The 13551-nt window shown below is 41.9% G+C and overlaps 1 protein-coding gene across 1 annotated transcript; it reads right to left on the minus strand.

The window, feature by feature from the left end:
- Nucleotides 1–1086: 1086 nt before the first annotated feature.
- F7 (coagulation factor VII) lies at nucleotides 1087–11722 on the minus strand. The gene is made up of 8 exons (XM_026097016.2): nucleotides 11574–11722; nucleotides 9204–9364; nucleotides 8570–8594; nucleotides 8372–8485; nucleotides 6826–6966; nucleotides 4089–4195; nucleotides 3468–3588; nucleotides 1087–2436 (listed from the first exon to the last, which is right to left on the minus strand). The coding sequence occupies exons 1-8, from the start codon at nucleotides 11641–11643 to the stop codon at nucleotides 1898–1900; spliced, it is 1278 nt and encodes a 425-aa protein (XP_025952801.2). The 5' UTR covers nucleotides 11644–11722; the 3' UTR covers nucleotides 1087–1897.
- Between the last annotated feature and the right edge of the window lie 1829 nt (nucleotides 11723–13551).

The raw sequence follows: 13551 nt of genomic DNA on the forward strand, positions 1-13551 counted from the left end.
GTTGTGCCCTCTGAGGTCTCCGTGTGCTGTGGCATTCACATCTTTCATGCTTTCAGAGCTTGTTGTCTGTTCTGCTTTATCTCCTTTATTTAACCTGGCTAGACATATTAAAAAATATGCTTAAAGCCTGGCTTTATTATTAAAAAGTCACTGCATACAGCCATTAATTCTGGTTGCTTTTTCCTGCGTTTTGCCCTTTTTCTGCAAAATGGGTTGTTCATAAATATCAATATTTACACGGATGTGTTATAGCAAAGAAATCATGCTATGGAGCCTGAACAATTGAAAACTGTTCAGTTTTGAGGGGGTCTAAAGGGATGATTTTGCAATGCAGGGGCCCTGTCTCGGTGAAAATGAGGTTTTATTTGCTGGCCACTGCTCCTAGTCACCATTCTCCCCAGGAATTTTCCTGATTTGTTTTGGATTCCTCTGCAGGCATATATATTTTCCTCCTCTTTCCCCCTGCATCCACCTGCTTCTTATTATTTCTTTAAGAATAACTAGAACGTCTGGGGTATGTTTTCATACTCTTAGACCTCTTATTTCTCAAGTCTTTGGAATTTGCTGCCTTTCTCAATTCAGTTAAGTGCTTAATATGAATAATATACTGCTTCTTCTGTGTTGGTAATGCAGATTACAGAATGCACAGTTTTATCTTGTATATGTACCATAAAATGACAATGTTGTCCCCTAATAATAGGGCACAGCCAATCATAAATTTTCTACTTGCTGGTAAGCTTTTGTGATTGAGCTCAGTCAGCATGATTTGAATGATTCCAAAGCATAGGGTTTCATTAGATTAAATTATTTTCTAATCTCATGATCAGTTTTATCTGACATCTCCCCCACTTTCCGGCAGTTTTCACACTAACAATAGGAAATATATTTCTTAATGGTGTAGTCTGCTGTAATTCAGAGTTCCTCAAGTTCTACCATTTGTACGCCAAGGCTCTGGAGATTTATCTTTGGCTTGTATTTTGCAGCTGGTCAGACAAATATCCTTCTCTTTTTAGACACCAGGACAAAGGGCACAATTTGACTGTTAGGTTATACTGGGGAACAAATTAAACAAACATTCCTTTTCCATTCGTTCTCATTCTGTATTAAGTACCACAATACTGAGGCAAAGGCAAAGTTAAATCGGTGGTATTCTTCACCATACACAAATTTGGGGTTTAGTATTACACTTAGTAACCTTCTTGCAATAATATTTGGTGCAAGAAGACTATAATGAAGCTTTCAGAGCAGATCTGTAAAAGTGAAATTAACTTTTTCCCTGCCTTTGTGTGCTGGAGAGTCTCTACATTTCCTCTCAAATTTGCTTGTTGTCACTGCAACTGTAAGATGAGGCTACTTTAACATAAGATAAAGCAATTCTTTTCTATTTCCTTTCCCGTTGTGTAATTATATTACAGGACTTATTGTCATAGGAAAGTGTGAAAACAAGAAGTATAAAAGGGGTTCAAAAGAGATTGCACAAATTTACAGAGAATAGGTTCGTCATAACTATTCAACATAATGCAACTTATCGCTCAGGAAATCCTTACATCAGTGATTACCAGAAGGGAAGATCATGGTGTGCTTGATATGTTACCAATAGTCTTTTTCAGCAGCTAGTTCTGTCCATTATCAGAAAATAGATACAAATTGGAAGACACTCTGAGTCTTTCTCAGTATGGCTATTCTGTGCCCTGTTGAGAAGACATGCAAAATTACAAATAATACCAATAGAGAAGTTATTTAATATATTCAGATAGGCATTAGGCTAGTTTCAATTCATTACTAGTGACGTGGGTATCGTATGTTTAAGATATTGAGGGAATGCTTTCATAGGAAAATGTTACAGATGGGATTAAAGGGCAATAACACTATCTAGAAATACTATGAATCAATATCATTAATCCATGTGCTGCTTTAACCAGTCAATGTATTTGGATACCCTTGTATAAACCCCATAGCTGCCTTTAACAGCACAACCCTTCCCCCAGCTGACAATCCCAGTCAGAAACCAAGTGTTCTTGTACTTTGTTGCATGAGGTCCACCACTGTCTCCCTTGCAAGAATCTTTAGTGCCACTCAGGTCTCCTGCACAGAACATATTCTCTGTAATATTTAAATCAGTCTCCTTTTCACATTCTTGTGTCTTCACACGTGGCAAATCAACTCTCATCAGAAAAGCAGAAGTAGCACCTCCATCTAGTAGACGTCCCCATCCGCTCACTGTGGAGAACTTAATGGAGGACAGCTCATACACTGCAAACTGTTTTTCAGGCAAGCATATTGGTACCACATAATCGGTGAGGTTCACAGGTGTTTCCAGTCTCAGCAGGGCAATATCATTATTGACTTGTCCATTCTCGTATCCTTCATGAATGATTTTCCTGGCAACTCCACTTTCTTGTTCAGTTTTTTCATCATAATTTATTGCATGTTCACCTGGAAAAATGATTAATCCCAGATAATGTCAGTCAGGTCCTTGATTCCTCAGAAGTTTTGGAAATAGGAGATTTCTAGTCTGACACTTCTAAAGGACACTCATCTACTATCAAAGTCTGCACTTTTCTTTTAATCTGGTTTGTCAGACTTGCTACACAGAAACACAGAATCACAGAATGGTTGAGGTTGAAAGGGACCTCTGGAGATGATCTAGTCAACACCCCTGCTCAAGCAGGGTCACTCAGAGCATGTTGCACAGGATCATGTCCAGATGGCTTCTGAATATCTCCAAGGATGGAGACTCCACAGCCCCTCTGGGCAACTTGGGCCAGTGCTCTGTTATCCTCACAGTAAAGAAGTTTTTCCTCATGTTCAGACAAAACTTCCCGTGTTTCAGTTTGTGCCCATTGCCTTTTGTCCTGTCTCTGTGCACCACTGAAAAGAGTCTGGCCCCATCCTCTTGACACCTTCCCTGTGGATACTTATAGACACTGATAAGATCCCCCTCAGCCTTCTCTTCTCCATGCTGAACAGGCCCAGCTCTCTCAGCCTTTCCTCGTAGGAGAGATGCTCCACTCTCTTCATCCTCTTAGTGGACCTTTGCTGGACACGCTCCAGTAGCTCCATGTCTCTCTTGTACTGGGGAGCCCACAACTGGACACAGTACTGCAGATGTGGCCTCGGCAGGGCTGAGTAGAGGGAGAGGATCACCTCCCTCCACCTGCTGGCAGTGCTCTTCCTAGTGCAACCCAGGATACCATTGGCCTTCTTGGCCACAAGGGCACATTGCTGGCTCATGGTCAGCTTTCCAACAGGTCAGCTCCCAGCCCATACTGGTACGTGGGGTTATTCCTCCCTAGGTGCAGGACCCTGCACTTCCCTTTGTTGAACTTCATGAGGTTCCCCTCTGCGCAGCTCTCCAGCCACAATCACAGTAAGGGTAACTGCTGTAAATCAGTAGTAACCCCTCAGTAATCCAACATGAATACTAAACTGGAAGCTTGAAGATGTGAGGAAGGGAAAATACATACCCAGTCTCACCCAAAGCTGTGTAACAGGAGTATGTTCCAAACAATGAGCTGCAGTGACCACCCACTCAGGCGAAAGCAGGGTACCTCCACACTTTTCTTTCTGATTCTGTATTATAAGGGCCTGCCAACACAAAACAGAGTTATGTCTTACTCAAATGTGTTTGACTTGAATCTCAGTAGCATCAGGTTTTATGCTGCTTATTTCTATCATTTTATGCAACTATGTTTGAAATGCTGTGCTGATTGTTTGGGGAACTCAGGAGTGGGGAGTCTTCTCTTTGACATTTTCTCCATCTTACAGTATGGATCCTTCCTATTATGGCCAAGAGTATACCCCTGCAAGCTGCAACTAAAATTCTTGCTGGCAGCAAGGTTAAAAACTAAGGGGTCGGGATATATAGGAGGTTGAACTTCCACTCCACTCCTATGAAAGCAGACATTCCAGAACAAGGCTAAGATGCATAATTGGAACAAGTGGATCTGCTGGCTGTGGGTGAAGAGGAAATTTGACTGTCCAGACATGGCACTTTTTACAGGTTTTAACATAAGAGATTTAAAATAATGAATTTCACATAGTCATTGCAGAAGAAAAAAATGCAAAAAAGAATCTTGAAGACTCACTTGCCATGGACATTCACCTGGAGGACAGATGAAACCACCTACTATTCTCCCTTCTGCTGTTGCATTTTTTTTTGCCAACACTGGTATTTTTCCACATGGGTATTTCACTGAAAAATATAGCAACAAGTATGATTTTATTGCACTGAATTCACAGCAACATTTGTAAGACTGATTCCCATTAAATATCTTCAGTAAAGTTATGCTAGCTGAAAAACTGGTCTCTAGTCTGGAAGCATGTTTTTTTGCAAATAATTTAAAAAGCTCAGCAGGTAAGTAGTCTTCTTGTTTGGAAACAGCCAAAAGTGGTTTTACAAAGAGAACACAGGCCCATAGATTATCATGGACATACATATATTCATGTATCATAGGAGCTTGCAAACAATATATCTAGGATACACGTCAATGCTCTGAGGAAGACAGCAAGCTTGAGCACAGAGGTCACTCTGTCAAGCCTTGTAGTCTACATATTTTCAATGACCCTGCTGACTTAACTCAGTTGTACTGAGTATGTAGTACCCCTGCTGGGGTGAGAGACGGGCTTGAGCATGAGATGTTCATCTTGCTCTCCCTCGTTCAGGTGCACCAGAAGATCTTCTAAGAGTAGACACTGTGTCTTCTGGTATGTCTCCTGGCAGACTGCAACTCTATTGCTTGGGTCCAGCCCATCCTTGATTGTACCAGATTGCATATCTCAGTCTAAGGTCCTTTTTTAGCTTGAGCATGCATGTGAATGTTTACAGTAAGTGACTCAAGTCTTAAGGATCAAATCTGCACCTGAGTTACAATGCAGAGGAAGCCTTGGTGTTTTCAGTACATCCTTAACTCCACAGAGTTTTCCTTTTATGATGAAGAGGGTCTGCCTTTGGCTTCTGTGTGCCATTGGGCTCTGTGCCTGTAATAATCTCAGTGTGCCAATTACTTGAGCTGATGCAAAGAAAGCATCAAGCTTTTACAGATACCAGCAAGGTATAGAATAGCAGGACTAGCTCTTTTGGTGGCAGCCTGTGAAAGACCAGGAAAGACTTAACCTGAACCCATAACCTTATCTCTAATGCTGTATTCGGGGCAACACAAGTTTTGGCATTGAAAGAGTGTAAGTAAGTACATTGTGAGACATGACAGAAGGACTGTGAAGGGTCTGGCAGTTACACAGTTTTTTCCTTGAAACACACAGTCAGTGATACAAGGATTTTGTTCCCCAAGAAGCAAGCAGCAACAAATACATATTCCTCTTCATATGCAGGGGAAGATATAATTTAAAGCTTGGAGGAATACTGAATTCTTTGTTCTGAGCTTTTAACAAAAGCAGGTTCCCCATCACATGGTATTGCAGAACCTGCTAATAAGGGATAAGCACATTACTAGACAATTATTTTCTAATGAAATTGTTGCTGTTGAAAGGTAGGTTGTCATTATCACTTCTCCGCATGAGTGCTCCTTTGAGGTGTGTACTGGCGTGTTACCCCTTCAAAATTAGTTCTTTAGATGTGAACACATGCTCCCTGCAGCTCTCTCCATTATGTTCACATCCCTAGGAGTCTCTTTTTCCCCACTAATGAAGTAATTGAGGTAGGCATTTGCAATAGAGTCAGATGCCAGCTTATGTATTGGAAAAATAATTAACTTGCCCTAACAAAGTCCCAGTTGAAATTTACCTTGTCAGCTGAGTGAGAAAGATATCTAGCCATACTGTCTAGAGGAATATCAACAGTTAACAGTTTATTGGTCCTACCACATTGAAAAAAACCAAAAAGAGTAACTAATTTTCTTTGGTTTTAATAGGTCTCTTCCTCTCCTGATGCCTGTGTTGAAATAAATACGGTAATAAAATCCATAGTCACAAATTCACATTGTTTGGCAAGCCAATACTAAAACAATGTTGCCCGTAAAATATTTTACCATAATGAGGTTGCACTAAAACAAACAGAGGATTTGGAGGCTGAAAGTCCCTCCTTTCACTAGGAGCTTCCCAGCCTGACCCCCAAATCCCTGAGTACCTGCTGGTCTGTTTTGTTTGGACAACCTGGCTGCAGTGCTTCTCTACCCTGCTCAGCTCTTCTCTACTAGACCAGTGGCGAGAGCACTCCCCAAAAAGGAGACAGGCTTTGGTTTGCTTCTCAGTCCTAGGGGTGGGATGGTCAAACTCAAATTTCCCATGTCCCAGTGGAGTGGGCTTCTGGGGCCAGGAAGGATGGGGACCAAAAGGCATCATTAGCTGGGGAGCAGATGACTCACTTGAGAAGACATCCTGGAGTGCAGTCTCCATGCTTTGAATCCTCTCAGGCTGAACTGAATCCAGGTCTTTTAATTCCTGAGTGCATGCTCTAGCCATGAGCCTAATGCCCAAAAACTGGGGAAAGTGCTTCTTCTTCCCCAAGTATTTCTTCCACTTAACGGTTTCAATAAAAAATGAGGGGTCTTGCTCAGTTTTTTGAAAGAAGAGCTGCTGACCCCTTTCAAACAGAGGGGTTCCCAGCACGGGGTCCTGATGGCACTGCACAACTTGCCCACAGACCCACCTCAGCCCACAAGTCGAGCTCAGCATTCCCGACTGGCTCTTTTGAGGTGTCTGACTTTCACACCAGAAGCCCAAACCTACTGCTCTGGACTGTGCCCTAGAAGAAAAGGAAGGGAGCTGATGCCTAAGGGTTACACTTTGGAGTTCCTAATTTGGAGGTATTGAAAACTTTTCTTTTAGGGGTGGGTTAGACTTAACACCTGGCTTGTAGCATCATACCTTTGGGAATGCAGGACGTGCCATCACTGGCTAAAGCATAATCATCCGCACAGAAGCACACTCGTTTTTCAGACAGCTCGTCAGTACAGTACTGTTCACAGCCACCATTGCTGTAAATGCACTTCAGTTGGTCAGTCTCAGCTAAATTCAGAGGAAGAGCCTTTATGTTTCCAAACATGGATTTTGGTGACACAATTCAATTACAACATGAAATGTTGACAAGGAAGCAAGTCAGTAAATCAGATGTCAGTGATGTATGTACAGTGACTGGATCAAAAGCTAATTCTGTTTGGAAAAAGCTGTACAGAACTGGATCACCAGAGATTACCAAGAAAAAGTCTATGCTTAAGAAACATGCACCAAAAAATAAATCAGTCTGCATTTATGCCATATCTGAGCTACAGCAGTAGCCCACTATACTTCCTAAAGGAGAGGAGTGTTGTAATTGCATGGTAAGCATCGTAATATATAACTGTGGAAAAATTATAACTATTTTGTATTTTGCTATCTGGTATAAGGATGCTCTGGGAAGACCATTGAATAAATCACATGATAAGAAAACGTCTCTTCTGTGATACAAGTCAAAAAACCTTCCCCCCCCCCCCAAGCAAATTTTGTCACTTCAACTTCCTGAAAGGCTGGCTATGTGTGGATGCTTTATAATAATTACTTATGTAAGTAATTATTACTTACATTTACTTATTTATAATTACTTACATTACTTATTTATAATAATTACTTATGTAAGTAACTGCTAGGAGCTCTTCCTGCCCCAGAGGCAGAAGTGGAAACAGTAGAAGGGAAAACGTGCTGTAGTCCTTGCAGCAGACATACACACATGCATAGCTGTTTTCAGACGTTATTTGTAAAAGGAGAGGAGGCTCACAGATTCTGCTCTCATGACGGTGAGCATGAAAAACACCTAGGAGATTAGTAGGCAGTAAAGAAGGCAGATGTGATCAGTTGAGCAGTATGCAGAGACTGTGAGAAGATAAAGACAAGGGCAGAGATGGCAGCTTGGCTTACATTATGGGTGGCACATGGCAGGTAATGAGCAGTCAGAGCTCTGAGGCTGCCTGGTTTGAGTTGACAGGTGCCTAATCCTTGTTTGGGCTCACCATATTCTGAGAGCATCAGCTTAGCAGTCTATATAGTGCCCACTGAAATCAATGAAAAGAATTATATTGACTGTATTAGACACCGTGTCTGTCCCCTCTGGCTTTGTATGATGGCTTATGCAGCATGGTCAAGTAACTTCCTACCCTATTTGGGTAGGAAAAGCAATCCTCCTTCTCTCTCAGACGGTTCACAAAAGTCAATTTTTTTACAAGACCCCCATAGAGTAGTATTTATTTTGCTACTATGCAGTGCCTGACTCTCAGCTAGTTAGATCCACCATAAAACACTGCAGACAGTGTTAATGGCAGCTTGCTAGCTACCATGCTAGAACGATACAGAGTAATAATGTTTGCTACTGCTTATCCCAATGGCTTGCATTTGAATTGATAATGACATTTTTACTTTGTTAAGCTATGCCATAGCTGACCTTTTTCACAGTTTATGCCCTCATATCCCTTGGGACAACGGCAAACATAATCCTGAAACTGATCATCACAACTCCCGCCGTTCTGGCAGGGATTGGAGTCACACTGGTTAGGGTCTGTAAAAACACTCAGCGTTAGTCCAGATCACATGAAGAATTGCAGCAGTGGGAGCATTTTTATAACATGTGGAATTCTCCTACCAGAATAGATGTGCCAGAATTCTGTCTGGAAGAAAAAGATGCAAAATTTAATTAAATAAAAAATAATTCAGATTAAACCCTACAGCCCTTGTAACAGAGGATGTGTTACGGGCAGCCACAATAATGCCCCTTTTGCCTTTACAATTTATTAAAGGGGATGTTCATTAAAATATTCTACCTAATTATCCTGTACCAAGAGAGATGGGCACTGTATAATACACACAAATAGGTTCCCATCAATAACCTTCCTATGGTTGGGGTGAGTCTGACTGAAATTAAGGCTCTCTAAAAAGGAAACGTATTGCATAATACAAGTATTTAAGGTATTGTTGGGCCTGGAATTACTGGGGGGGGGGGCAGGCAGATGACTTAGAGAGAATTCCCTTTCCCACCATCCCCCAAATTGGTACTGCCTGATGTGGTCCATGCAGTATGCCCTCCACCAACTCGCACTGCTGCGGTGTGTCCCCCTAGATACATAAGACAAAGATCCAAACAGCAAGACACAAAGTGCATTTTTGTTTTCATGATTTCAAGTGTCAAAGCACACTTATAAGAACATCCTTGAATAATGGGGCATTTCAAAGTAAAGTCCATCTGACTCCAAGCGCTTACCCAGAACTGTGTTACTTACTGTTCTTTCATCGTCATGGTAAATTTCTCTTGCTTCCTCAAATGAACACTTTTCTTCTATGCATTCTCTCTCTAGCGACCCCAGTTTTATCTCTTCAAAGAAGCTATTGGCTCTTTTTTGCCTTTGCAAAACACTGGTTGCCTCTTCCTGCTTTAAAAAGACTGAAAAACAGTGGCATGTTCTGTTTGCCATACATCCTCACTCTCCAGAAAGAAAGGACAGCATGAAAGGTTTCTTCTGAAAGCTTTTCTGCTTTCCAAATTTTTTATGAGCAGTTCTAGAATTAGACATACTGAGCAAATTTGCACAACCTTTCAGAGTCACGACCTCCTTTCTCTGACATGCCTCACAGGTAAAGTGACAGCACATGGATTTGACAGAGTCCACAGATAAAGGGAAGTGTTAAATGTCAGCAATACACAAAGTATTGTCACACTTTATATAGTAGGTCTAAAATAGACAGGACAGAGTTTCTTTGAATTCCAGCAGCTGAACAGCACATGTCACTTCATCTAGTACTGACATGTGTGGTGACAGCTGATTTTCCTGTACTCACTGCAGTGAGTCACTTGTGCCAGATGTACGACAGTCAATCCTAACTCCCCAGTGCGCCATTCATTACTGGTTTTAGCTCAAACCTTTCACTCTTTGGACCTGCAGAAGGGATTTCCCAGGCCATTAGTAGATCACAGTTTGAGTTATCTTTATTTTTCTTCTGAAAAAAAGACCACATCGCAGTACATAGGAAGGCTGAACAATGCTCTTTGTGTTGCCTAGTGGAGCCTGCATATGGCTCCTAACTTCTGCTAGCACTGTAGACCACAGCCACAGGGGTCTTATCCCTGTGAGTCTCTGCTATGCTTCCAAAGGACATTGGGAACATAAGTTGGGTGGCAGATGTCATCAGAGCTCACTTCACAGAGCTACTCCAGCTTCCAACAAATGTAAATGTGTATTTAAAGACCTGATAGCATTATGTCATCACACTGACCCTCCTGGTATAATTCAGGATGATAAACAGTAAGTTCCAGTGCTGCGGTGTATTTTTGCTCCATGTACTATACTGCATGAGTCTTGAAGTGATTGATTTTGCAGTGTGTTCCTCCATGTCACTAGGCAATTCTGCAGCTTAATGACAAAAGTTTATATCTCAGCACTTGTAACTATTTCACTTGGGATTGTGGGTAGATTTGGGGATTAAGGATGATGTATATCCCTTGCCTTTCCCTCAGGACATTCTCTACTATGTGACCCCTGAAAGAGAGGAAGTTACCTCCTACCTGCCTGAAAGTCTTTGAGGTAGTTTCTGAAGAACAAGCTAGAAAAACTGTGGGTGTATGTGGATATGGACACTCATATCTATTTTCACATAAATACACACAAAAACAAACTCTGAGAGGATTTACTCCAGTCTGGTGAGTTCATTGTCTCTACTCATTTATCTCTAATCAGAACATCTGCTGAATTACAAGCAAAATGGTAGTAATTTTCCCTATATTTTGAAGTTACTTGAAGGAATAAAGTATTGTGTGGGGCATCTAATTTGTCACAGGATGCTTCATAAGCATTTGTCTATTGTAAGAATGTCGTTGTTGATTTTTGTCAGCTTGTATGCTTTTAATATAGCTTCTTTAAAGGCTTGTAATTGACCTTATACCAAAAGTACATTACATATACATCAGTGCACATGCATAGACCCTGATGGAAGGATTTGCATATGTACATGGCTTGTAACACCCTCCCACCTCCATTTCTGTGTTCTCCACTTATTTAGACTGGAACATTATAGGCTTTTCTGTGTTTTTTTCAGCTTTGTGCACTGCAATTCAAGAGGCCCAGTCAATGACTAACTAGCAATCTTAAAGCACTTGGTCCACTCTATTAATCTGAGAGGTGAATTTCAGACACGTACTGATGCTACTGAAAAGCTAACATCTCACTTCATCCTCCTGCTGTGAAAACATAGTGAATCTTCACCCCTTTAGTTTCTCATCAGCTGAATGACAGAGTATTGATTCTCTGCTTTGAAAAATGCCACAGGTGAACATGAAATAACAATAAATAGATTCCTATTTTCGTCTAGTGAGTAGACAGCTGGTGGTTTACCTGCTGTCTGTGCAGTGAGAGATTAGATCCACATATGAGTGTAGAAGCAATTTTCCCCAGCTGACAAAATACGCACATGGATGCCATCACTGAAAGCAAACAGGAGCCTTTAACTCACAGACACAACGAGAGGCAGGACAAACATTTATGTATACTCTTTACTGAAGAGTGCTCAGAACTCACAGTAAAAGAATTCAGCACCTGAATAATGGAAGAGAGGTCCACCATCAATAATCATAATCAGAGTCATATCCTGTCACATACCTGCATCCAGAGAAAGAGGAATCAGGAGCAGAAAGCGGAGAAACAGTGTTGTGGACTGCCTGGAAACCATGATGACCCCTGCAAGTGTCCCAGTAGTGTATTGACATTTCAGCAAGGACTGTTTGGCCAAAGAGCTGAGCTTCAGATGTTTTGCACTAGAGGAGGGGCTGGCAAGTCATTACAACAGGAAAAGATCCATTACAGTGATGATATCTGAGAGAAGTGCACATGCAAGTCCTGCAGTGAGTCTTTTTCCACACAAGCAAAGAGCTTGGTTTTGAAGCATTTGCTCCTGACCTGTGCAAAGGCTATGCTGATTACAAAGTCTTGTCATGGGTCTTTATTTACCATCTAACATGATATTTGATGAGCAATATAAATGCCAAGGACCCTGCATCTGTCTGAATGGCACTAACTTGGCTACATAGCCACACAAGCAGAGAGCAGAGAAATGAGGACACTAAGACTTAGCTTGAATCGGCACTCAAGGTATAGCCTTTCATTGCTTTGGAGAATGATCAAACTGTTGACATCTGTCTTTTCCCATTTCTCAGTCACCAGCTGAAACTCTGAACTACTGGCTGAATTTACTTGGAGACACTAATTAACTAGCAAGAAATATCCTGCACTGTTTTGCTCTGTTTTTACTGCAGGACCCACTCAGTCTGCACCAGTTCTACCAGTTAGGAGAGGTGCTGAGCCAATCCACATCATATTTCATTAATAAAGATAGGGGGCTGAGGGGCCAATCTGCAGACAATGTTTTATCTGGAAACTAAGCAGTCCTCTGATTTAACAGAAATCAACTAATGATATCAGACTAGAGAGCTGAAAACATTCTTAAGTAAATATTTACTTAAGATAGCAAAGAGGTAAAGAGCATATTTGACTATGAGAAGTGAGGCATTCCCAAAGGGCTGGAGTATTTTCCAGGCAGTTCTCTCCTTTGTAAGCATAAAGGAAAGAGGGTCGTTTCTGCACATGAACAGTAGAGCAAAGAAAAGCAACAGCTGTTTTCTTTTCACTTTGTGACCAGTGCTCAGCTTAACTTCCTGCAGAAATCATGATTGATTAGGAAAGCTAGGATCCCAGCTATTCATTGCCTCTGTTCCTGTTGTTTAGTGGCAGTGTGCACAGCTAGACATCCTGCTTTGAAATCTGTTTCCCAAGAGGGGGCATTCGGGCGCTTCTCTGGATTGCAGCTTGGCTCATTCCCAGCAGCTCAGTTCCTGGGATTTCGGGGACTGGCAGCAGGTCTAGTCCCAGGGCAGAGGAAGGAAGCTGGTTACTGGAATACAAAAGGAGCTACATCAGCCCCTAGCTGTCCCCACCTCTGCTTTTCGGGAATTGCCTCCATACCTCATAGCCTTCAGACGTGGTCCTCGTTCCTCGCTGCATCCAGCTCCAGTCTCCATGGGATCAGAGGAGAGAAAAACACTGAAGGAAGGAAAAACAGGCTCAAAGACCTCTCTGTTAGCTGGGAATGTGGGTTGGTGGCTAAAGTAAGAGAAGGAGAGAGCAGACAAGGAGAGGAGCATGTGGAGAGTGTGTGGGGGGCAGTGCCGTGGGGAGTGCTGCCTTGTCAGTTTATGTGAAATGAATAAATATGAAAACCTGAAAGATGATTCATAGATTCACTTCAATTATTTGTCAAAGATAATATTTCAGCACCAAACCAGCTAATCTTGGTTAAGTCCTTAAGAACAAAACCACAAACCTTTAGCCTTGATTTTCTACCACCATCTGTAGGCTGCTGCTGGTACTGGCAGTGGTGCACTGAAGGAGCTGCAAAGCAGCCTAGCAAGCACATTGTCATACCTCAGCTTTTCTTTTATATAGGTCTCTTGTTGCTGTAGTGACTGAATTTCCGTGGGGCATCATGGCCTGTGTCCAAAGGGCTCTGAGCTGCAGAGGAGCTGGGAGCACTCCTCATGCTTTGCCTTTCTCCTGGCCGCTTTGGGGCTCTGGCTGTGACTTG

The sequence above is a fragment of the Dromaius novaehollandiae genome, chromosome 1 (assembly GCF_036370855.1).
Source record: "Dromaius novaehollandiae isolate bDroNov1 chromosome 1, bDroNov1.hap1, whole genome shotgun sequence".
NCBI lineage: Eukaryota > Metazoa > Chordata > Aves > Casuariiformes > Dromaiidae > Dromaius > Dromaius novaehollandiae.

Coding starts and splice junctions, on each gene's coding strand:
- F7 (XM_026097016.2), bottom strand. CDS start 11,643: ATGGTTTCCAGGCAGTCCACAACACTGTTTCTCCGCTTTCTGCTCCTG. Junction 8,486..8,569: donor ATTCTGGCACATCTATTCTG/GTAGGAGAATTC, acceptor GTGTTTTTACAG/ACCCTAACCAGTGTGACTCC. Junction 6,967..8,371: donor GGGCATAAACTGTGAAAAAG/GTCAGCTATGGC, acceptor CTCTGAATTTAG/CTGAGACTGACCAACTGAAG.